At 36.0% G+C, this 27091-nt stretch overlaps 2 protein-coding genes across 5 annotated transcripts in view; one reads left to right on the forward strand and one right to left on the reverse strand.

The window, feature by feature from the left end:
- Positions 1–27091, reverse strand: part of cenpp.L (centromere protein P L homeolog) — a 150576-nt gene that overhangs the window by 115807 nt on the left and 7678 nt on the right. For all 4 annotated transcript variants that reach the window (NM_001114789.1, XM_018256348.2, XM_041589080.1 and 1 more), the window contains exons 3-6: positions 25570–25727; positions 23777–23865; positions 22617–22705; positions 19622–19718 (exon numbers count right to left, since the gene is read on the reverse strand). In NM_001114789.1, the coding sequence (NP_001108261.1) occupies positions 19622–19718; positions 22617–22705; positions 23777–23865; positions 25570–25727 (433 nt within the window). The remainder of the gene's footprint in view (positions 1–19621; positions 19719–22616; positions 22706–23776; positions 23866–25569; positions 25728–27091) is intronic.
- Positions 3078–18194, forward strand: ogn.L (osteoglycin L homeolog; the record flags this gene model as incomplete). The annotated part of the gene is given in 9 exon segments (NM_001086695.1): positions 3078–3182; positions 3558–3800; positions 9078–9159; positions 10470–10628; positions 11342–11544; positions 12811–12906; positions 14701–16174; positions 16261–17930; positions 17967–18194. Coding segments are annotated over 6 exon segments (873 nt in total). The 3' UTR covers positions 14875–16174; positions 16261–17930; positions 17967–18194.

The following is a 27091-nucleotide window of genomic DNA, read 5'->3' on the forward strand; positions in this document are numbered from 1 at the left end:
TTTCAGGGCATATTACTTTCTCTTGGCATCTCTGCATACTTGTCTTGCACACTAAACCAAAGAAAGAAGGATGAACAGAAAAGCTAGGGATTTATAGCCATGGTAGTGTCCGTAACACTTACATCGTTCAACCACTTTTTTTGTATTATAGTTCATTTATACCATAATACAAACAATCGGACTAGTCCATGGATCAACTTGTACTATGAGCGATCTTCCATAACCCTCTAATCCCTCACTTGCTAAAAAGCCATCCAACCCCTTCTTAAAGCTATCTAATGTATCAGCCTGTACAACTGATTCAGGGAGAGAATTCCACATCTTCCCAGCTCTCACTGTAAAAAAAACCCCTTTTCAATATATAGACGGAACCTCTTTTCTTCTAATCGGAATGGGTGCCCTGGTGTCAGCTGGAAAGACCTACTGGTAAATAAAGCATTAGAGAGATTATTATATGATCCTCTTATATATTTATACATAGTTATCATATCACCCCTTAAGTGCCTCTTCTCCAGTGTGAACAACCCCAACTTGGCCAGTCTTTCCTCATAGCTAAGATTTTCCCTAACTTTTACCAGCTTAGTTGCCCTTCTCTGTACCCTGTCTAATTCAATAATTTTTGGAAAGATCATTGGCAAATCGGGCATAACTGCCTTTGTAGAATAGTGGCTGCATGACCTAAAATGTTCCAATTTTCAATGTGGGAGGGATGTTAATATAACACTGGTGTGTAGACACATTATTAGTACTTATAAGACAGTAGAAGAGCCAGCCAGTACTTGCTGAAGAGGCAATAAGTGGGCAAATACTTTTCACATGGAGTTCAACACAGGCAGGACAAACGTACAAGTACAGGCAGGCATTTATACATTCCCTAGGTGACCTGCTCTTTGACCTGCTCTTTGCTTTGTCATGCTCTTACAACAACCCATTTGTCTTATACTCTGTAGCTGTAGAAACTCCTACCAGAAGACCAGATTACCATGTACTATATATGCAGTATTTTCTCCCAAAGATATTAAGAACTATGGTTATAACTGGAGTTTTCTCGAATATTACAACTCATAGCAACCAACTGTGTGCACTGGTATGATTCTGAAGCACACAGCGGGCTATGCTGGTGAACATGCACAAGGCTATTTATTATATATTATTTAAATTTCCAGCATTCTATTACACAAGTTTGGCATTCAGAATATTATTTGGTATCTAGGAACAGTTAGTGGTTTGAAATAAAGACAGGGAGAAAAATAGGAGTGGATCAATTTGGAATAATACATATATCAGATGAAAAAGGAAAGGAACAATAATTTTAAATGGTAGATGAATTCCAAGCATTATAAGGTGGTTAAAACCTTTGAAACAGTCAGGCTCATAATATACATAGCAGTGGCACAGATATGTCCCTTTGCTTTCTATGTAGCATGCCATCAAAGAGGAGGAGAATTGTTTGGCATCTACATATACCACTGCAGCTGTGCTTATTGGGCAATGGCACATGAGGAGATAAGTTGCATGTGATAAATCTCCTCTTCCTCGGGTGACTAATCTCATCCAAACTGCAACTCATCTCAGTGGTAAAACATATGCGGCTTTTCAGTTATACGGAAACATCCGAAGTTTCCTCGCGAGACAACTTTGGCAAAAAAGGAAATGCTGCACATGTTTTACCACCAGTGATTTACATTATTTATCGCCGGCGGGGAAGCATTTGAAAGAGATTAGTCACCTGCAGAAGAGTAGATTTTTATTGTGGGCAAATAATTTCCTTGTGTGCCACTGTGGATAAGTCAGCTCATCCTGTCCTTGTAACAAAGATTCCTCTTGAGTTTACAAGAATAGCCACCCTTTTTTGGATTTTATTTCAATAATGGCTTTTTATTTTTTTTACTAAAGACCAAAACTATACTTCATAGATTGGACCTACACTTTCCTCCCCCTTTTCTTACAAGCCAAAAGTATATTGCTGGTACTTGCTGCAAAGTTCTTCTCTATCAAGGATTCACTTAACTTAGACCCATTAAAGGTTTAAGTAGCTTGCATATTTGTAAACACTAATGTGGGACCTTCTTTTTACCTACAGTGAATCTTTGCTGTAATTTAGATGCCCAGTTTGCTGCTTTGTCCACATTCCCTTATATGGATTTTTAGTCGTCCTTCATAAATTTGAAAATCCCATACTGCTTTCAAGAGAGCAAGTAAAGTGGCCCACTACTAAATCCTCTGGTATAGCACTTTTATAACACCAACAATTAACGTGTTTTTAATCCTTTAATCAGGGTAAAGGAGTTACTCTACTGGCAAATTAATCTTCTTAAACATTCTTTTGTAAATTACAATAAAACTGTGGATGGGTCCCATTTGCAGTGGCTAAGTATGTTATACCCCTTCCAATACATGTACCTGTATGTACTTTATAGTATAACTTTATTTGTGAGAATACACAGCGCTGAACAATCTTTCAGTGTAGAACACACAGGGAGGACAAGCATTATAATAAATAAAATAACTACCGGTAAGTATAAATATACAGAGCTTAAGTGCCATATGATAAGAGAGACAGCAGGAAGGAGGTCCCTGCCCCACAGAGCTTACAATCTAAAAGTAAAGGTAAGCCTTTAAGTAGCATTATAATATATAATGCAGAAAAGATTGATAGGAAAATTATACGTATGCAGAACATATGGTTTAAACATTTTACCTGACTGTGTATCTTATAGATTTTATGTTTGCCTTGAACAGCAGAACAGCTGCATTGGCGCCTCAGCACTATTTGAAGAAAGGCCAGAAAGTATTTGGCACATATAGGCTATTAGTCAGTAACCCTTTCAGTGTAATGGAAAGCAGCAACCCTCTTTTTTCACTAGCAAAAAGTTTGAAAGGTATGAAATTACCTAAGGTTAATTATTTCGCTCTGCAAGCCTTCTTGTCAATGTATGAACCACTTACAGCTTTATTCTAAAAGCTTTCATGAGCATGTGAGCAGCCCCTACTGACAGATTAAATCTCTAACCCTGAGGGAAAAGGCTGGATCAACCTTCCTTATGTTATGGCAAATTCTTCTAACTATTCAAATTCTCCTCCTAGGAAATATTCACAGTTGTGTTGATCTCCTCAGTTACTTCAGGCTTATGTGAAAGGCACAACAAATAACCCAAAGAAAATATCTACTGTCACATAAGGTAGGTTCCTATATTTATTTTCATTTCAGGTGGTTAAAATGATCTGTGTTTGGTAAAAAAAGAAAAGAGGTTTATTTTCCATTAACATGGAAAAAACTATGTCTGAAGCAAACCCAAATTATTTCAATTATTTGAATTTGTCAGACAAAATGAACATCAGCTAGAAATCTCCCAGGGCTCCAGCGTTACACAAAATAAATACCATATGTTAAGTGCTATTTTATGTTTCAGAGAGTCAGTTTCAGCTATTACTTTTTACACTTTAGGATATTCTTAAAGAGTTAAAAATTATCTACCAAATATTTTTAGTCTGCAGACCCTGCCAGCAAGTAAGGCAGTCTCTCACCATTGTTATGACACGCAGTTCTCTTACAGGCATCCAGAAAGGATTTTACCAAGAAAACATTTTTTAGAAATAGAGCAGCCTGCAATCCAGGCATTGCTACAAGAACAGCTACAATGCAGCCATTACCTGTTTGCTGTTCCCTGCTCCTACTGCTGCCTTTCATATTGTCAGCACCCTCTGTGCCCCAGCAAAGCTTCTCTCATCATGAAGATTACATTTTCGAGGGAAAACTGTTTCAACTAAACTTACAGAAGAAGGCACAAACAATTGAGGTAAGTCATAAATAAATTGTGCCCAGTTGGGCACCTTAGTTAAAAGTCTGGATTCTTTGTTGAGACAATGATTGAGTCTTCGATGTCTTTGGTATCTATATGGTTGCTGAAAACATTAACATTATGTAGAAGGACCTGATTTGAATTACTCTTTCTAGAATATTTTTACTTTGGAAGTTTAGAACATTTAAATAACTATCATAGTATTGTGTTTTCATGTCTGTATTGTGATCTTGATGAAAATGGAATCATGGGTAATCACTACAATTACTATTAACTGGAGCAAGTGGCTTATGGCACATGAAAATGGATATCACTCAAAGTACGAACTTCCCTCACACATTATCATTCTTTATATAGCACATAAATATTCTGTAGCACTTAGATTATACATCATTTGAATCTCTGCCACAGTGGAACTTGGAATGTAAATTCTAACTCCTTCGCACACACATTATGGTTTTTGCAATGTGGGAGGAAACCAGAGTACCTGTGGCAAACCAACAGGAGAACATCCTTACATATAGAACCTTGGATGGAATCAAACCTAGGACTGCTAACCATCATGCCACCATGCTGTGCGACTCCCTTTGGATTTACTGTTTAATTAACATTAACAAGTACAACCTTTACACAAAGTATTTCTATATACTGTATTCATATGTTTAATGGTCAACAGCATACCTTAATGAAACTATGCAATTATATCTTTGTAAAAGGTACTCAGTAATTAATCTACGCTTAGTAATGTAATTTCTGCCAAGGGGCACATTTACTTAGCTCGAGTGAAGGATTAGAATAAAAAAATTCTTCGAATTTCGACGTTTTTTTGGGCTACTTTGACCTTCGAATCAAACTAAAAATTTTCGACTATTCGACCATTCGATAGTCTAAGTACTGTCTCTTTAAAAAAAACTTCGACCACCTACTTCGCCACCTAAAACCTACCGAGCACCAATATTAGCCTATGGGGAAGGTCCCCATAGGCTTTCCTAGCTTTTTTTGATCAAAGGAAAATCATTCGATCGATGGATTAAAATCCTTCGAATCGTTCGATTCGAAGGATTAAAGCGTTTGATCAAACATTTTTCCTTTGATCGTTCGATCGAAGGAAATGTAGTAAATCCTTCGACTTTGAGATTCGAAGTCAAAGGATTTTACTTCGATGGTCGAATATCGAGGGTTAATTAACACTTGATATTCGACCAATAGTAAATGTGCCCCTTATTGTTGTTAAATATGAGGATATTAGAAGTCACCTCGGAGTTCCTTGACTTGTATAAATGCACTAAGCCTTTTGCCTTGAGCCTTTTTATGGTCATGGAATCCCTTGGTTCACTATATATGGCATACTGGCATGTTTGCTTCTTCTGTTGCTAAATTGGTATAATGCATGACCTCAGATCCTCCATCATGGTGTAGTAAACCAAGTAGGGAACCTTATGAGAAGGTGGGGTATGCATTCATTGATTGGGTGGGCTTGTTGGGGAATAAGCACATGATGGTTGGAGTTAGGGTGTAATGGGCCATGTCTGTGTTGGTTTTATTTCATTGAGGCTCCATTCTGTTTGTGGCCAAAACCCACTGCCCTTGAGATCCAGGTTGAGGATAGGCCAATAATTGGGACCTTCCTGGGGGAAGCACCCTTCTAACATATTAGTACAAGTCCCCATGATTACTGATGACAGAACGATGTGTCAAGACAAGACCTTCAAGTCCCATGAAATCTACAATTAAATCATTTAAACAACACATTCTACAGTTGTAGACAAGAAAACATTTCTTAGTCATGAGGATTAAGGACAGATTTGTTCAGTGCTAGGAAAATTGTTCTTACAGCTTCTTACTCCAGCTGCAAGAGTCAGATTTTCATAGATCAGGTGGGATTTTCATTGGAGGACTATTGTGCATTTTAATGCAGCAATGGGCCCTGGAGAACTGGGGTACAGTTTTATTGAGCAATATTGCTTTAGAAATACAACCCTAATGTTGCTGGACTACAGCTCCCAGGATGCCTTCACCCTGATAATATGTTGAAGTATGCTTGAAAAAAAAATAATCCCAAAACTCAGGTCACACTCTTAGGGGTATATTTTGGTACATTGTAGCACCTTCAAATGGGTATTGTACTAAAGAGGCCTGAATTAATGCTGAACTCACAGTCACCATATATGTAGTTATTCCCTTACACCTACGCTACATCTTTTGACTACTAAATTCCCTGTTTACCTCCCATGCACGACTAAGAATTTTGTTCCAAAATAGGGAGTACAAAAAAATGTAAAGGTTATCCTTGACTACCACCCCACACCACAATCATGAAGGACCAATCCAGATGGTTCTATCAGATTACATTCTTCCTGTGCCCTGTGGAGTAAGGCTGAGTATTAAGAGTATGGGTCATGTCAATAGGTTGCAGGGTCAAAGGTGGAACACTGACTCCCAGAAGCCATTAGTAATTCTTCCAACCTGTAAACATCTCAAGGAACCCTCAGTCAAATGTCTTCAACTTTTTCACAAAGAATTATACAATAGTATGTATAATATTTACTTGTCTTGTGGTGGTTAGACTGGCCTAAAATAAACAGGGTGAGATTGCAAGCACATTCATTCTCCATGTGCCACAGTCTTGCTACTTTCTTGAGAAACTGAAATCTAAAAATCTAGAAACTAAATCAGCTTTACTCTTAACTTTTATCACTGGAGTCCTGGAGTAAAGGCATAAACCAAAGTTTCATTACATAGTCCTACGGTTTAGTCCATATAATATGATCTAATAATTTCCTATTTGTAAAAAGACCAAACCAAATTTCCAGTTCTTTTCTTAATACAGGTATCTACAAAATATAGTTTTGGAAACATATTTCAGTGTGGGCACCATTATAAAATTTGAGAAAATGAAATGGTATAACATTTGTGAAATAAAAAACGACAACAAACCAACCTAAGATGAATACTTCTTAAATTGGGCCTCTGGAAAATATGCTAGAATGTCAATTGCAGGACTGGCTTGCATTCCTAAGAGAGGCAGTTAAACTATCAGCAAAAAGGAAATAGCATTTTGTCCTGAAAAAATAAAGTCTTAAAGCCCCAAGGCACGCAATTTAGTAACTGCTGATCAGATGTCCTATATTTCTTTAACATATTTCAGCTAAAGAATGTTCTGAATTTTAACACACTATACAGGAGACCAAGCCATTATATACCCACTGCATACGGTAACTAAATTTAGTGTGAAGTGCATAACTAGAATTGTCGATTTGTTATAGATATATATAGATATACAAATATATATATATATATATATATATATATATACACACACAGTGTATATATATATTTTTTTTTAACTAAAAAGTAAATCATTTATCTATGTAATAAACTCTGCACAGTGTTTACTTTAGGGTAAAATGAAGGCTAAAACCCGTTAATTTCATAACTGAGCCACATGTAGGTAGCAACAAATACTCTGAGCAGACTGGGGGGGGGGCATAAAAAATCCTTTGGTTGGCCACATTCAGCTTGTGGGCCTTCAGTTGGACAGCCCTGTCCTAGATACTGAGAAAGCCCAGCTCAAAGGACAATTAGGGCAATGACACATACAATGACACCGTTTCATTGTGCTGAATGGGAATCACAGGGAGTAAAACACTTTCATAATTGCATAAAAATACAGGAGGTAGTGATTGAGGTTAGTATCCCAAGCAATTGTGCGCTAAATAGGGACTGAGCATTTTGGTGTAGGTTAGTAGGGAGCCTAAAGACTGTAGTGAGACAGCTGACAGAAGCTTGTGCAATGTATGTGCACATGACAGAGAGGGGGTTGTATTAAACAAGGAGAAGGGACCTCTTTAATGGTGAATGGCACTCTGCTAGTTTTCATCCATATGACAAAGGCACTCAAGGCTTTGTGAGAGGATGCTTTAAAGGAACAGTTGAGTGTAAAAATAAAAACTGGATAAATAGTGCAACTGGATAATAGTGCAAGAATAAAAATGTTTCTAATATAGTTAGTTCGGCAAAAATGTAATCTATGAAGGCTGGAGTGACGGGATGTCTAATACAATAGACATAATTTAACTTCCTGCTTTTCAGCTCTATAACTCTGAGTTAGTCAGCAACTTGAAGAGGGACCACATGGGACTTGTGAGTTTAAAATTAATCCTCATCATTCAGCTCAGATTCAAAAGCAACAGTTATGGCCCATGTGCTCCCCCCCTCAAGTCACTGATTGGTTTCTGCTTGGTCACCAGGGTAACCAGAAAAAACCAAGAGAGCTGAAAAGCAGGTGTTCTGTTCTGTTGTTAGACATCCAGTCACTACAGCCTTTAAACATTACATTTTTGCCTAACTATATTAGAAACATTTTTAATTTTGCACATCCTATCTATTTACACAGTTTTTATTATTATTATACTTAACAATTAATTTAAGGAGAGTGATGGTTTGCGAAAACCTTGACAAGAGAGTTTGTTTTATTCTGTTGTATGTAACTGAGAAGGCACTGAAGTTGGGTCACTTGTACATGGTCTTATGTTGATGTATACTTTTTAAGTTCATGAAAAGGAAGTCTAGTTTTGGGATTCTGTAACATAACAAAATATTACTTTGCGTTACATTGCCTTATCTTTCCTTTGCACTAGATTCAGGCCTGTGGCACCCAGGTTTTTGAGTAAGTGCACTGATGAGGTTTTTGTACCTTAAGTCTGCTCCGTTTGAGCAACACATTAAGGGGCAGATTTATTAAGGGTCGAATTAAAAATTTGAATTAAAATTTTTTTTAGGGTCAAAACTGTCAAATTTGACAACTCGACAAACTCGATTCGAGTTTTTTTTAAAAAAAATTCTAATTAAGATTTTCGAGATTTATCATACTCTGGCCAGTTAAGAATTAGAATTCGACTATTCGCCACCGAAAACCTGCCGAATTGCTGTTTAAGTCAATGGGAGAGGTCCAGGGATTTGGAGATGGAGCCTTCCTGACATTTAAGTTTTTTACAGAGAGTTTGATCAAACTCGCTTTGAGTTTGATCTAATTTGATTCAGATTTGAATTCGATTCAAACTTTCGGGTTATTTCAACTCGTCCGAGTTGGAAAAATTTGATGAACAAATTTCTATTCATCTAATTTCGAATTTATGGGAGTTTTAAAAACTCACATGAATTTGAAATTCGACCCTTGTAAATGTGCCTTCCCTTGTTGGTCCTGAATTACATTGCATGTTAATTTTTAAAGATTTATTGAATTTAAACTAAACTCCAGTTTTTTCCTAACAGAGAAATGAGCTTACAGTGGTATCTAAAGACAGATTTAAACGAGATGAGGCCAGCAGCAACAGAACCAAAACAGAGGATGTAGGTGAGAAACTGAATGAACCAGTCAGAATGATACATTTTCCTTTCTCTTTTATCTTAACTGTATTTCCACATGTGTCTCTGCACTTATGACTTATCAAATGAATATGAGGTTTGGAGCGTTGGGATGTGAAAACAAAAATAGCCATGTAGTGGGCCTGTGGAACGGAAAGCAATGGGGCCGATTTACTAAAAGGCAAATTGTCGCCAGTTGATCGCTTTGTAAACTTACCAGACGCAAATTCGTTATCACTACACTAATTCACTAAAATGCGAAATTGCGTCCTGGGTGCCAAACGCCGTTGACTTTTCGCTAGCGATACTTCTTCAGTGTGAGCATTTCATAACGAAGATTCACTAGGAGTCTGCAAATGCTTGAAGTGGCCACTTTTTATTTCAAATGTCCAAGGAACCTTAATAAAGACAAAAGAGATCATATAATGCCCTACACATGAGCCCACTGTAAAATGAATGTTCCACGGCCTTCAAATGTCTGGTAACCCAAAAAAATTTAAGCTAGGACTTTTGCAGGCAATCCCACTTTAAAAAAGGAAAAGTTGCCAGTTTTTTTTTTCAACTTTAATGCATTTTCAGGCAGACAGGATATGATGTAAGTGACATAAGATTGAGGAAAATGTAACTTCATTTTAGCAGTTCGCCTGGTCTGAGGTGGCAAAGTAAACTCTGGCGAAAGAGGCAACGTTCAGTAAAATCTGCACTTTAGTGAATTTCGGAGCAACGACCATTTGCCTGGCGATAGAGTGTGAACTAACGATAGCGACGGTGCCATTTGCACCTGTTAGTGAATTGATGATGTCGATTGGATTTCTGGCGAATTTTTTCTAGCGACGGTCACTTCGCCCTTTAGTAAATCTGCCCCAATGAATCTAGCTAAATTTTAGGAATGCAACAAAAGATATTTAGGGTACACACAGCAAACTGTAACTTTGAAAAAACATAAATATTTTGCACAAGGCTTTTTTTTTCCAAATCTACATTGGTTGTTTAATGTTTTGATAATGAAAGTTATTCATAATCCTAATCTGTAAAATGCATGTGATTCTTTGTCTACATGGTTGTAGAGTTGTTGATATTGTTGGTGCAGAATACAGTGTAACTTTAAAGTGACCACTTCACTGATTGGTGGCCTGTCCATGACATTGTACTGGTACTGAGTAAATTAAAAATACCAATTACTATTGAGGAAACAGCAAAGTGCATTTATTAACAATAATGTGGCTTTTCAGTCACCATTGAATTTATTTTACCCACAAAATTTACTAATATGTTTTATTTTGTAATATATTGTTACAGATTTACCTACATGCCTCCTTTGTGTTTGTTTGAGTGGGTCAGTTTATTGTGAAGAAACAGACATTGAGGAAGTGCCACCTTTGCCCAAGGAAACAGCGTATCTTTATGCACGCTTTAACAAAATTAAGAAAATCACAGCAAAAGACTTTTCTGATTTTCGTAAGTAACAATTCAATTGTAGTGGGTTTTTTTTCTCAATTGGTGCATGTTTATCCTCAGAACTTAAAGGGCACTGGTCACCATGATTTTTTTCCCACTAAAGGTGCTAGCTAATAGAGACTACACTCTGAAGGAAACGGTAGTTGTTTTTCAAAAAGGAGGAAGCTCCTGGTGTGGGGGATCATGTTGAGGCACACGCATGTGCTGCAACTTGCTCATTATGACATCAGCTTACAAGATGGCAACCTGCATTGGGAGCTCCCTTCCGGTGTAGGAGACCTAGTGACCTTTCTTTTTTTTTTTAAAGAGAAGACTATTTTTATTTTATTTCTATTAGTCCACACCTCTGGTGGGGGCAAAAAAAAAAATATAAAAATATAGCCCTTTAAATATAATGGCTACTGGTCTGCAGCTTCAGTGTGCTGTGATGTTTTTGTAGTTGAAATCATTAAATCCCCAAAACAGAATGGAAAGATGCAACAGAAGATATCTAGACAATTTTCTTGTTTTCACTAATAAAATATTAAAATACTCATATTCTGCTTCCCAATTATAAGTACCACATTATTGATTCTTCTCTAATATTTTATATTTTACCTAATGCATAACCCACAACACAAGATTGTCCTCAAACTTCTGCCTGATAATAAAATCACTATATGTAAAATGTTAATCTGGGGTTTACTAATCACGTTTTGTGTTTGTATCCTTAGCTACCTTAAGAAGAATTGACCTAACTGGAAATTTGATAGAAGATATTGATGACAAGGCTTTTGAGAAGTTACCTTTACTAGAACAGCTCAACCTTGCTGAAAACAAACTTACAAGAATTCCAGCTTTACCAACAAAATTAACAGTATTTAACGTCAATGATAACCAAATTAAGAGTAAAGGAATTAAAGCCAATGTATTCAAGGTACTTACCCTGGATTAATAATTAAAACTAGTGAACGTAATGCCCGTTGTGGTAGGAGTGACAGGAGTGAGTGTGAGAGAGGCAGGGGTGATTGAGAGCAGTGGGTCCTAGGGGCAAGGGGGGGGAGTGTAAGCAGAGTGTGAAAGTGGTAGGTAGGAGGTAGGGGAGGATATGAGCAGCATATGACTGAATAAATTCAATGGAACCGTTTTGACTGGATGTCTGTCATGTAACTGCTCTTAAGGGTTTAACAGGTAAATGGTGAAACATTTTCAAAAAAAAGAAAGTGCAGCTGCATTAGACTCTTTAGTTCTACCAGATACTGTATAACTGTGTAAGTTAGTTCGCTTGAGTTTGAGGAAGTTGAACTCCTCTCACTAACTACAGTAACTCTATTGAAAATTTTTTTTACTTTGCCTATTTATCCAGTTTTATATTACACTGAACAGTTCATTTATGAAGATTTATTAAGGTTTGCATTGGAAATTCAAATTCTAAATTTCAAATTGGATTTTTGGTCAAAACTCACAAATTCGAGTTGGGAATAATCTCATATTCCCATTCGAAATGTATCATACCTGGACCCTGGGAACAACTCCAATTTGACTATGCTCCACCTAAAACCTGCCGAGTTCTTAGTAGAAGTCAATGGCCGAGGTCCAGTGACCCATTTGAACATGTTAATAACCTTCCTGAAATTCAAGTTTTTTTCTGAGAAAATACTCGATTCAAGTTTTCGGGTATATTAATTCAAGTTTTAGATATTCAAGTTTTTTCTTAGATAATATACTATTCGAAATTCGAGTTCATTTGAGGGAAAAAAAAGCTCTAACATTCGACCTTTGATAAATCAGCCCCATAATCTAACGTATATAAACTGGTAGATCAAATATAAAAGAAAAAGTGTACCTTTCCCACTTGTCACTGTTTGTAATTATATGAATGTATTATGTTTATGTTGTTCTATAAAAGTTAGAAAGTTTTGCATGGTGCAAATATACATTATACTTTCTTACCCATGATTCCAGGGTAAAAGCAGAATGTTAGAAACTAGCATGCAACATGCGTGCCATTTCGAAATGTAAGTGCATATTAGTATCTGTAAATCATCTGTACATCATGCACAAATTGTGCCACTGGTTTTACTTAACCAATGTGTCTGTGAACTAATATTTTAGACTTTTATTTTACCTTGAAATGTATCAGTTGCAAGAATTGATTTTTAACATATATGTAATCAGTGGAATTTGTTTGTCATTCCCTCAGAAACTTACCAGTTTAGCCTACCTTTACTTGGCTAACAACCAGCTTGAAAGTGTACCACAGAACCTACCAGAGAGTTTAAAAATCCTTCACCTACAGGTTGGTAAACTTACAAACATCAAAGATGTATAACAGGAATTGGACATTATAGTTACATGCATGCCAGCATAATTAAAATATAGGCCAAGTACATAAAACATATATAATATAATACATAATTTCTAGACATGAAATCATGATCTTGATTTTACCCTTAAAGCAAAAACAAAATAGCTAAAAAACTAAAACAACCATCCTTTCTTCCACTGCATATGAGTGGGAGTCACTGATAGTACCTAGTTAGGTAGAGTTCTATATGACTGAGGTATCTTGAACAATCTTAATCTTGTAATGCACTAGTCAGATTCCTGTCTATGGTAACCACCTGGGATATACTAAGATATCAATTTTAAGATACCTTTTGATTCATGTCACATTGTAAGAAAAAGGCCTAGGTGAAGAGCGAAAAAGAGTCATGGTATGACAACTTAAACTAACAAAAAGAGAGTAGCAGCTTTTTTTTGTAGTTCGGTTTATGATGTGACAACCACACAAAGATCTTTACCCATATATATAATAAAACACAGAAAGCTTCATTCTGACCACCCAGTAGTCAAAGAGAAAGAAAGAGGCTGCTCTGATGTTCTTCTGGTTGGCAAAGATTTTAGAAAGGTTTCTAATTTTTTTTGCTAACCAGAAGAACATCAGACCAGCCCTCTTTCCGACTACTTCCTTGGCTACTTGTCGGTCAGAATGGTCGGAAAATTACCAGGCGGTGGTGCTGTTGTAACAAAATTGATTCATGTTAATTCATGTTAATATCTTGGAATTAAAAAAAAAAAAAATAATGAATGTACATTGCAAAAGTGTTTAGGATAGCACCCTCGTCAATTTTACATTCACTTATTTTAAAGGTTTACTTACCCTTCAACTATATGTGGGAGTGCTAATGGAAACCTACATGACTGTGTATGTTGGAGTAGGGAAGACCAAAATGCAGTAGTAACTATTTTTTTTCAATACAAGTATCTAGAATAAGGGAATAACCTTTTCTAATACCAGTTCATACTCCCTGATTTGATCTCTTTTTGCAATAAGAAGAAGGTAAGTACCTTGTACTTGATGGCAACTAAACTACTATACATTTGTATTTATTACTGTATCGACGACCCCCTGTTCTATTATATTACTGTTCTGCTGTACAATACGCAAGTAGCGCTATAGAAATATACATACATACTAGCATATATCTGCGTTGATATTAAAATAATCTCATGCGTCTCTTAAAGGGGAAGGAAACCTAGTTTGCGCAAAACCCCTCCCCCCTCCTGGGTGTTGCCCACCCTCCCTCCCTCCTCCCCCCTGGCCTACCCGTCCCGCTGGGCAAATGCCCCTAACTTGTTACTTACCCTTCTGCGCAGGTCCAGTCCAGGGAGTTCACAGACGAGATCTTCTTCCACGCGATCTTCTTCCTGCTTTGAACGGCGTTTTGGAGCATGCGCAGTAGGAGCTTTGGCGCATGCGCAGTAGATCGTACCGGCGAAATGCTCCTACTGCGCATGCGCCGGTCAAAGCAGGAAGAAGATCGCGTGGAAGAAGATGTCGTCTGTGAACTCCCTGGACTGGACCTGCGCAGAAGGGTAAGTAACAAGTTAGGGGCATTTGCCCAGCGGGGCGGGTAGGCCAGGGGGAGGAAGGCGGGTGGGCAACACACGGGAGGGGGGGAGGGGTTTTGCGCAAACTAGGTTTCCTTCCCCTTTAATGTTCTTGCACTTTTGTCCGGGGAATAAATACAAATTTTATATACTTCTAGGTACCATTTCCTGACAAAGTATGTTTTATTTTCTCTTTCAGCAAAATAACATAACTTCCATCACAGATGACACGTTCTGCAAATCTAATGACACACGTTACATTCGGAACCACATGGCTGAGATCAGAATGGAAGGAAATCCAGTAATATTAGGAAAGCATCCTAATAGTTTTACCTGCCTGAAAACACTGCCATCAGGCTCATATTTTAAATAGAGATCTAGCCTACCAAAAAAGGCTGCATTGCTCATTTAAACCATCAATATTCCTCACTGACATGATCACAGTCTCAGCCTCTGCAGTATCAAGTATCATTTAAAGCTTCGAGATACCAGTAAAGATCAACTGAACAAAGGCCAAGAATAAGATTTCACAGATATATAACATGTTGTAAAATGTAGTAGTCCAATGTCGCATGGTAGAAAAAAAAAGTATTCATGGTTACCAGCTTCAGCCAGTTCAATGGTGTATCTCATGCTATGGCACATCATTTCCTGGTTCTACAGGATGAAAACTTTTGGTATATTTAAAAGCTAGGTTGATTTCTAAAATTGTTTTTTTAAGCGTGATGATCCATTGCTACTTTATTGGCTGATTTATTGCCAAAGCTATAGTCAACCTGGAAATCAATATATTTTATACTGCTTCACTATATCACTGTGTGTCATTGCATTGCTATATTATACATTACTGCAAATTGCATGTTTCTTTTCTTACCTTGGGCAAGTTAGCACTGCTCTTATAAATAAACACATATATATAGAACAAAAATGGACTAGCACTGGTACACTGTGAAAAAAGCGCTGGTCCATTTTATTTTATCTTGTAATTATTGCAATTATATAGCCATTTAGACATATTATGAGTTCAGAATCATTTACGAGAACTAACATGCACAAAGTGCATCTTCCAAGGCAACTGCACACAATAATGGGTTTATTTACTAAACTCCGAATGCAAAAATCACGAAAAAATTTGTGATTCTTTTTTTATAAAATCTTTTTTTTAAAAAATCTCAAATTTTTCAGAATTTATTAAACCCAGAGGATGGAAAAGTCTGAATCTGAAAATCCGGCATCTCAGACCTGTCAAGGTTGCATATAAATCAATGGGAGAAGTCCCAATGATTTTTTGATGGGTTTCATGCAATACCCTGAAGTTTTCTGGGTTTTTGGGCAAAAATCTGAGGTTTCGTGAAAATTGGATGAAAAATCTGAAAAAATCATGAAAACCCGCAAATCAAAATGTGCTAAATAAAGAAGTGCAAAAAAACCAGAGCGGACTTGATCGAAGTTTGTAGCAGAAAATATTGATTTCGGACTTTGATAAGTAACCCCCTGATAATTCAGCCACATACATTGGTGCTCCAGGAAGTTCCACAATACAGATAAGTAAATGCTGGTGCACACAGGGATTTTTTTCTTCAGGATATATCCTTATTCAATAGACGTTTCGATTTTCTGGATAAATGGTTTCTGGATAACGTATCCCATACATACATCCCAAATATATATATATATATATATATATATATATATATATATATATAGATATATATATAGATATAGATATATATAGATATATATATATATATATATACACACACACACACACAAGCGTGTATATCTCTATATCGGTGAGGAGTGTCTTTCGTTAGTCTGAAAAAAAAGTGCAAGCCTTTGGGTCTTAACTACATGAGGCTGAACCTGGGCCTGCAGACATTTTATACACTGCTCCAAGAATATCCAGATGTCTGGAAATGTTTGAAAAGTACATTACAGTAATCATACAAAGTTTCCTTGTAAGGGAAGGGAAATGTATAACAAAGACAGAGGTATTTTGGCCCTTCTACAATCCCTGCAACAAAATATATGTATTATCACCGGTATATCTCTAAAGAAAGCATATAATAACATCTCAGGATTCAAGTTAAAACCTAGAAAAATGCCCTTCCCTATATCAATATCTCTATAAACAACCAAAAAATATCTGTAGATAACTTTAAATATATAATGAACACAAAATTCCCTAAAAGTACTGTAGCTTTTTCATTTTACTATAACATTCTGTATGTGACATAGGCAGCGACAATTGCTTACTCAATCAGCATTTGTGTAAACAACATAAAAAAATTAAACTTGAAAAACTTTGAACTTAAAAATGGTGCCCACACAAACTGTGAACTTGTAGCAGAAGATCAAGTGGGCTTATGTATACTGTACTCTGTATCAGCATTAATAGTAATGTTTAGGATATCAGTCTTTGAGTCAGAGTAATAACACAGGCAGCAACCATGAAAACAGCAATGAAGAGACTCTCTGCCATGCCCCATCTCACTCACATACATTTTTTGTTCTTTTGGTAACAATTCAGTGTCATAGGATAATTCATAAAATTACATTTCTTTTGCAATCTTGTGCATGAAAAAAAATTCCAAAATTTTCTACCCATGTAATCGTTTTGTGATATTTCAAGTATGTACTTTTAATCGCTAGATCTTCCTATTCACATTACGGAGTAATAGTAATAATATTTAAATGTTTAAACATTTCGGCTTCTAATGTAACTTTTTCATATAAGAATGGGGATGTTCCATATCCATAATATATGGATTTGGCTAAATATCCTTTACTACACAAAGGGGGTTATTTACTAAGCTCCGTATACCCGAATTTCCCCGAAATCCGAAAAGTTAGTGATTTTTTGTTATACTAGGCTTTTAAAAAAAAATCACAAATTTTTCGGAATTTATTAAACCCTGAGGGCTAAAAAGGCCGAATATAAAACCATGGCATCTCAAACCTGTTGAGGTTGCATAAAAGTCAATGGGAACAGTCCCATTGATTTTTGGTTGTGTCAGGGGTTTCGGGCAATTTCACTATGTTTTCGGAGGTTTTGGGTGAAAACTACGAAAAATTCTGAGTTTTTAGTGAAAATTCATGAAAAAAAGGTGATAATCTGAGCTTTTCCCACAAAGGTAATTTCGGGAAAATGTAATAATAAATAAGCATTAAAAACCCGAGCAGCTTAAATCGGAGTTTGTAGCAGCCGATATGGAGATAAATTTGGACCTTGATAAATAACCCCCAAAGGATTCCGACAAATTCTGAGCCAAATTTGATTTATTACATTGTAGCGTATGCAAATTGATAAAGTCACATGATATCAAAAGGTTCAGATTTGGCTTGTCTGAAATCTAAAGGATAATAAATCCAAATCTTGGAAAGCATGATGGAATTTGGCTGAATTAATGGATTTGATGGATCCCTATACATATATATATATATATATATATATATATTTTTTTTTATATATATATATATATATATATATATATATATATATATATATATATATATATATATTATATATATATATATATATATATATATATATCTCCATTTGCATGTTTTAATTCAATTATTTTTTAAGAGATTTTATACAATAATAGTTTTGGTTGAACCAAAAGCTGCAGAAAATTATGTTTGCATTTTATATTGTTACACAATTTTGAAATAAAAATATTAAAATAAAAATATCTGTCTTAAATTCTTTAAATATATCCAGTGTACAGCACAAGTTAGAGCAATTAGGATGACCAATATTTGGACATGCTCATATACAAGTAATGAAGAGAAAGCTCTAACAGATTTTTAGATTTTTTTTTTTTCACCCAAGTAAAAATTGTAACTGTATTGTGCCATTCCTTTTTTTTCTGAATTATACTGATGCAATATATAACAATTAGTAAAAAGTGCACACAGAATTAAGCTGCAACACATATTACATTTTAATGTAGCCACATAGGGGGTCCAGTTTTAGAGGTTTGTGAGGCTTTTTTTACACCTGGAATAAAATCGCAACTTGAATGTATTCTTATTTATGAAACTCGAATCAGTCAATTTGGGGTGAAAAACTCGAATACTCGAATTGATTGATTTTTCGGCCAAAAAAAAACTTGACGCGCTTAAAAACGATTGGGTTTTCGAGCGAAACCCACCAAAAAAACCCCAAACATCATGAAGGCTACCCACATCTTCAAATGGTTCAAGGGGCCTCTGCCATTGACTTCTACATAACCTCGACAGGTTTTAGCTGGAGTATTTTCCAATTCAAGCTATTTTAAGCTTTATGGTATAATAAATCTCCAAAAAAAAATTTAACCTGAAGATTTGAGGTTTGCCTGAAAAATACCCCCAGAAACTCAAATTTTTCGGGTAAAAAACAACTCAACCTTTAATAAATGACCCCCACAATTATGCACTCTAAAGGAAAATTGAACCCCCAAACCTCTATCTAAGTTCAGCACCCCTATATTTGCTCAGTTGACAGACATGATAAACAATGTCTGGCAGTGAACCAGACATGGATGTGACATGGTTTAAAAGGGTAGCTAGTGAATTTAGAGAGCTGGTACCCTGGTCTTTTAAAGTGATGTGGTTGGGGAGGGGCTAGTTATCCTTTAAGCATTAAGGTGGCCTTAGATGTAACAATTACAATCTTTTCCTGCAAGGCATTCTTCCCAACAACAAATGCCTACACATCATATTTAGCAGGCTGTGCACTATATAACCCTGAATGCAAAAATCACAAAAATTTGTGATTTTAAAAAAAATCACACATTTTTCAGAATTTATTAAACCCGGAGGATGGAAAAGGCCAAATCTGAAAATCCGGCATCTCAGACCTGTCGAGGTTGCATATAAGTCAATGAGTTTTCGGGTGAAAATTCTGAAAAAAATCTTGAAATTCGGATGAAAAAATCATGAAAATCAGATTTTTTTTCCTGCAAAGCAAATCGCAATAATTGTAATAAGAAATAAGTGTAAAAAACCCAAGCGGATTTGATCGGAGTTTGTAGCAGAAAATATTGAGATAAATTCGGACTTTGATAAATAACCCCCTAGGTATAATGTAAACAAAATTTTTTGCTGAACTTCAATTTAAAAAAAATCTGACCTACCTTGAATTGTTCAAAGGTGTTTTTGCGATGTTCACACCACTCTGCAAAATTTGAAAGGCTACGAAAAAAGAGTAACAGATTTCTTCTTTCTTCCATCCTTAAAATAAATTTTAGGAAACATGTTATTTGCATAACACCTAAATTAACATTTAACCACCCAAATTATTATCCCCCTTGACTCTATTTTGTTAATGCTCTCATTAGATTTTTTTTACCTTACTAACAGTGTTAAGCAATTTTCTGTTACCAGGTTCTCAATAAATTGCATATTTAAAACTATATTTTGTTTTCTCTAAAGATCAGGCAACATAGTTGACTAAATCTGGCCTTATCAGATGTAGTTTGCATTAGTAAGACACTAAGGGGCAAATTTACTTTAGGTCGAATATCGAGGGTTAATTAACCCTCGATATTCGACTGTCGAAGTTAAATCGTTTTTTAGCGCTATTCATTCGATTCAAAGGATTTTAATCCATCGATCGAACGATTTTTGTTCGACCAAAAAAAGATTGCTAAGCCTATGGGGACCTTCCCCATAGACTAACATTGACTTCAGTAACTAGGGGGTCGAAGTTTTTTCTTTAAGAGACAGTATTTTGACTATGGAATGGTCAAATAGTCAACCGATTTTTAGTTCGAATCGTTCGATTCAAAGTCGAAGGTCGAAGTAGCCCATTCGATGGTCGAAGTAGCCAAAAAAAACATTCAAAAGTTTTTTTTCTTCTATTCCTTCACTCGAACTAAGTAAATGGGCCCCCCAACTATTTCAAAATAGGTCAGCAGTGTTTGGATACTGCCTTTGGATTCTGGTGAGCAGGGCCGGATTTACATTGTGGGTGCCCCTAGGCCCACTGCCATTCGCCGCCCCTGTCCCCCCCTTTATTTGTGCAAATTTTCATCATCAATGGGGATTGGCGCATGGGAAATGATTGTATCTCCAGCGCATCCCCAGTGTTTTTGAACCAATGTGGGTGTGGTTGGGCAGCATGCCACCCCCTAAAATCCTGCCACCCTAGGCCCTGGCCTAGGTGGCCTTTCCACAAATCCGGGCCTGCTGGTGAGGCAGCCAGTTGGTAGGTAAGCCCCATGGGCTACCTAGTGCAAGTGTGGGTCACTTAAATGGCCACAATGTTGTGTGCATATTGATGTCATTTATAAAAAGGAACTTGCACAATTTTTAAACCAGGCACTCTTTACCTCCTGCACTGGTTATTGGTCCTATTTTGGTAAGTAATCTGTATGTTCAATGAATACTCCCATTTACTATACAGTGCAACAAATTTTAATACTTTAATAATAACATGCTACGAGTATTGAAGGAGTGTCAATGAGCCCACCCAGGTTGCCCGAATTAATTATTAGCAATTTCATTCACTGACACAAAGGAACCCTCAAATTACTGCCACCCTGAATCCAGGCAGGTTGTTTCATTAAATGCCAAGCTAATTACATGCTAATGCTGTTATTTATCTGGTGTATATTGTAAACCATTCCCACTCTCTGCACACAAGAAATGAAAAGAAAAAGAAAAGAAGTGATTTGTGTCCACTTCAGAGCTATGCACTTCAATAATTTAAAACCTGGCTGCTGGCCACCATTAAAACCTGACTGCTAGATTCCAAGGTCTTACTGCTCTTAAAGGCAAAGGCATTTTTAGAAAATTTAGTTTTAGTTAAAGGGATTCTGTCATGATTTTTATGATGCAGTTTGTATTTCTAAATTACACTGTTACACTGCAAATAATTCACTCTACAATATAAAATGTAATTCCTTAACCAGCAAGTGTATATTTTTTAGTTGTAATATTGGTGTGTAGGCTCCATCTCAGGTCATTTTGCCTGGTCATGTGCTTTCAGAAAGAGCCAGCACTTTAGGATGGAACTGCTTTCTGGCAGGCTGTTGTTTCTTCTACTCAATGTAACTGAATGCATTGCAGTGGGACCTGGATTTTACTATTGAGTGCTGTTCTTAGATCTTCCAGGGAGCTGTTATCTTGTGTTAGGGAGCTGCTATCTGGTTACCTTCCCATTGTTTTGTTGTAAGGCTGCTGGGGGGAAAAGGGAGGGGGGTGATATCACTCCAACTTGCAGTACGGGGGGAAAAGGGAGGGGGGTGATATCACTCCAACTTGCAGTACAGCAGTAAAGAGTGACTGAAGTTTATCAGAACACAAGTCACATGACTTGGGGCAGCTGGGAAACTGACAATATGTCTAGCCCCGTGTCAGATTAAATATTAAAAAATCTGTTTTGCATTTTGTCCCTTTAGTTCTCTTTTAAGGGTATGGAAGGTTTCAGTTTTGATGAAAGGCTGCCAAGCTGGGAATGTTTATATTGGAGAAAAGCACTTGTGGGGAGATACGATAACACAGTAAACTGTCTGATGTTTTATTCAGCAGTAGGTGCTTACAGTAGACACTGTGGTATTTATTAGGGATGCACCAAATCCAGGATTCGGCATTTTTCAGCAGGATTCGGATTCGGCCAAATCCTTCTGCCTGGCCAAACTGAATCCTAATTTGCATATGCAAATTAGGGACGGGGAGGGAAATTGCCTGACTTTGTCACAAAACAAGGAAGTAAAAAAAATGTTTTCCTCATCCCACCCCTAATTTGCATATGCAAATTAGGGTTCGGATTCGGTACGTTATTCGGCCAAATCTTTCGCGAAGGATTCGGAGGTTCGACCGAATCCAAAAAAGTGGATTCGGTGCATCCCTAGTATTTATCAAGATCAGAAGAAAGGAGACAATCCACTAAAATATTCCAAAAAGGCTTATTTTACAGTGAAATGTGTGAAGTTGTGGAATCAGCTTCAAGCGAGGGTTGAATGGCCATCTTGGGGTCAATTAACCCCTCATATGCAAACTAAAAGGGCTTCAGATGGGAATTTTCACCTTTCTTTTGATAAGTAGTTAGGTACTTTTTACACTAAACAGTTGAACTTAATGGATGGCTCTTTTTTTAAACCCAAACTACTACTATTAAGATGTTACCTTGAAACAAACTTGCTCAAGTCAAATTGTTCTCTGCATTCCATGATAATATTAAGGTCAATAACTGATGGACAGGCATTATCACTGCTCTGCAAGAGAGAAAGAGAAAAAAAAATCATGTTCTAAATTAAGTATATTACAAAATAAATAAAAACTTGAAAGATACTATAGATAAAATACCACTGAAAAGGGAAAAAAAACTGGCTATATATGCCAACCCCTTGATTACTTTGGTGTAAGGGTAAATGTTTCACTTGGCAATCTCAGTGTTCTGACTTCAAACATTTGGTAAGTTTTGGCAACATACACAGAGAAATATCTACATATGACAGTTATGATGAACCTGTGAGTGTGACATAGGAGGAATCATAAAATAAAACATGGAGAGAATGATGAAGTCCTGCTTCATTGATGTAATCCTACTTCAAATTATAATATAGGATCTGCAGTAGTTCTCTGCTCCGTGCCAATTCTGTACTGTAAACTGCTAAATCATCTCTTTAAAAATCAAATGCTTATTAAATAGACACAGGGCTAATATTTATTAGACTCTGCATATGATGTGGTGGACTGGGGAGAAGTGGCCACAAATCTGTACAGGCATGGGATCCGTTATCCAGAAACCTGTTATCCAGAAAGCTCTGAATTACAGAAAGGTCGTCTCCCATAGACTCCATATTATCCAAATAATCCAGATTTTTAAAAATGATTTCCTTTTTCTCTATAACAATAAAACAGTAGCTTGTACTTGATCACAACTAAGATATAATTAATCCTTATTGGAAGCAAAACCAGCCTATTGGGTTTATTTAATGTTTACATGATTTGGTCGCGTATCGCCTGTTTTGAAGAGGACAGGAAGTGAAGTTTCGGTAAGTTATTTCTTAATAAAGGCTTTGCATCTTAAAAGTTTCATTTGTCTTGGTGTTTATTTTTCGTTGTATAATAACAAATTTTTAAAAAATGTTGATGTTACTGGTCCTTTAACTAGAGTTTGTTTCTTAAAAGTTTGCAATGCAAAATCAATAGTTAAAAAAAATCTACAAAAAAAGTCATAGTACTTTTTTTTTAATCTATTTACATAACAGAAACAAACATGGCCAATTTACTATTTGTAACTTGTACAAAAAATGACTTGCATTTGTTAAGTCTGATCTTACCTTGGATTCCAAGGTTTGAAACTCCAACTGAAACAAAAGAGAATGACACTGACCTACAAGCCTATATTTATATATAGTTTGGTCATCAGCTGCAAAAGAATAGAAATTTATGTTAAAAACAATGCAAAACAGGCATGTAGACATACATTTTTTGATAAACCATCAGCTGCAAGTCACCCAGCATTCCCTCCAAGCTGTTTCCTTGTGTGCTAGCAACACACATACACAAAACTGTACACATTTCAGCTTTAGCTTAGATCCCCCGCCACTTTCTACACACATTTTTGTGTGCACAAAAGATATTCTTTGCACAGTTAGGGGCAGCTTTATCAAGGGTCAAATTTCGAGGTGATGGGAGTTGTTTTAAACTCCCATCAACTCGAAATTTGAATAAAAAAAAAGACCAACTGAACTTCATTAAAAAAATATATATACAATTTTTTAACTTCGAGTACCGGTTAATAGGCTGTATTCGATCATTCGAATCGTATTCGATTGAATTTGTTTTGAATCATTTAAAAAAAAAAAAAAAACATTGATTTTTCAAAGTTCACCAAATGACTCCAAATAGGCTCTAGGAGGTCCCCCATAGGCTAAAACAGCAATTCTGCAGGTTTTAGATGGCGAATAGTCAAAGTTGATTTTTTAAAGAATCAAATCAAATTTGGACTATTCACTAGTCGAAGTACACGAAAATTAGCTCGAAATTTGAATTTGAAAATTAGATTTTTCAATTCGACCCTTATTAAATCTGCCTCTTTATGTCAAGAAATTTGGAAACTTTGTCAAAATGCTACTAGAGGCTTTTTTAGCATAGGTTGCATGTAATTCATACTGGGTATAATCATCGTTAGTTTCAAGACTACCTGTGCTCATAATTAAATTAAAATCAAAGGCATCACTGTTAAAAATGAATGTCTATAAATTAGTAGTGGATAAATAAAATGACATCAGCTAGTGTTTCGTGTGAAGCTGTAACAGATGGCTGGTCAAAGGCATGTGCGAGGCTTTGAGCCCATTTCTTGATATATGAAGGGGTAGTATATTTAAAATTAATTTGTTTAGTTTTATCCTATTTCTTACTAACATCCTAGTAAGCCTGGTTGCTGACACAATAACCTGTTCCATTAGTTGATCTTACAGAGCACTCTAAAGGGGTTATTTATCAAAATCTGAATTTTTCTAATTATTTTCTGAAATATACGCTGACCAAATGTGTACGGGTTATTTCCCCTTATTTATCAATACATTTTCCCAAAAATTTCAAGTGCGATAAAAAACTCAAAATAATTGGGAAAAAAGTACAAAAATCTGAATTGTACAAATTTTTGCCTGCAAATCATGAAATCTTCGAATTTTTGCACAAAACCCAGCGCAGATAAGGATATCTACGGGACTTCTCCCTATGACTTATATACAACCTTGGCAGGTCTGATATGCCAAATTTTCAGATTTGGGCTTTTTCCATCTCCGGGGTATAATAAATCACAAAAAAAAAATTTTTATCACTAAAAAATCGGATTTTATAGTAAATAAAAAAAAACTAGAATGTTTTGAGTTTTCGGACTTTAATAAATAACCCTCTTAGTAAGGGCTGACACTGCTGCTGAGATACCAGAAAAAAAAACACATTTTAGAAAAACAAAAAAATAAACATGTTAAAATGTATTTGTGCTGTGTATGTATAACAATTACCATAAATTCATATTATTATCATTCATGATGAAATAAATAATGTGCTGTATCATTTGATATAAGCAGATGAAATACCACTTTTGAGCATCTCTACTTACATTTCTGCTCTGTCTTTTTTGAGTATTTGGTAAACTCGAGTCCTGATAAGTTGTTAAGAAACTGCAATTCTTTTTCACAGTCCTCAATTTGTGTCATCAAATTTGCTGAATCTTTAATCCTCTCTTGATCAGGGATAAATATTCCATTATAGGATTGCCTAAAAAAAAATATTAAAGGACATTTTAAAGTGTGATCTAAGAAGTGAAAGTCGAAGGGTGAACCAGAACTCATCACACTTTTCCAGAAGTAAATTCCCCAGCTCTCTGTTCACTTGTAGGGAATTTTTAGGGGTTTATTTATCAAATGGTGACTTCTTACTTTCAGCCTTAAAGTGGCCCTGACACCCAGACACAAAAATCTGTATAATAAAAGTCCTTTTCAAATTAAACATGAAATCCAATTTCTATTAAAACGTTCATAGCTGTTGTAAACTCATTTTAAAATCTCAGCTGTCAATCAAATATTGTCTGCCCCTCCTTGAGGCGGGGCAGACAATTACTTTCACTTTCCATTCAGCACTTCCTAGATGTCACTGCTCTCCCAAGATTCCCCTGCTCTCTAAACCATTTAATTGTGTAGCCAGGCCATGGGGATGGACATCAGGTCCCCCAATCTGGTGCACAAACAAGATTCTGAGATGATACAAGGCTTGTCTTAATAACAGTGTCCACAAAATGGCTCCTGCCTGCTTGCTATAATTATGAATTCCCAGACTGAAGGAAACAAGATTTAAATAATTCATATTGTGTAATTACAGTTAATTTTGCTTGATTAATGTGATAATATAGGATTTTGAATAATTTTTTTGGGTGACGGGTCCCTTTTAATAACTGCCATAAAAATCTTATACAACATAAAGTTGGGAAATATCCTCTTGCCTGATAAGTTGAAAGCATATATTTTTATTACACAAGGGATGTTAAAGCAAAAAAATCTTAATTATAATATATTATATTTATAATATAATCATACAATAAAAATATACAGCACAACTTTTAGCCAAAAATTTACCCTATGTGAGCTTATTTCCAACGCATCAGGATTTCTTTTCCATTTCATGTAGAAACTACAACTCAAAACAGATGTTCTTAATATGATGTACAGGTATGGCACCGATTATCCAGAGTGCTCGGGACCTGGGGTTTTCCGGATAATGGGTCCTTCCGTAATTTGGATCTTCATAGCTTAAGACTACTAGAAAATCATGTAAACATTAAATAAACCCAATAGGTTGGTTTTGCTTTCAATAAGGATTAATTATATATTAGTTTGGATCAAGTACAAGCTACAGTTTTATTATTACAGAAAAAGGAAATAGTTTTTTTAAAATTTGGATTATTTCATTAAAATGGAGTCTATGGGAGGCAGCCTTTCTGTATTTCAGAACTTTCTGGATAATGGGTTTCCAGATCCCATACCTGTACTATATTGTGTCCTCTACTCATTTGCCGCCCTATAAATAAACAGGTTTTTTTCAAGAAGTGGCAGTGTGGGCCAATACAAATACCCATGTTTTCCCAG

This window comes from Xenopus laevis, chromosome 4L, assembly GCF_017654675.1.
Source record: "Xenopus laevis strain J_2021 chromosome 4L, Xenopus_laevis_v10.1, whole genome shotgun sequence".
NCBI lineage: Eukaryota > Metazoa > Chordata > Amphibia > Anura > Pipidae > Xenopus > Xenopus laevis.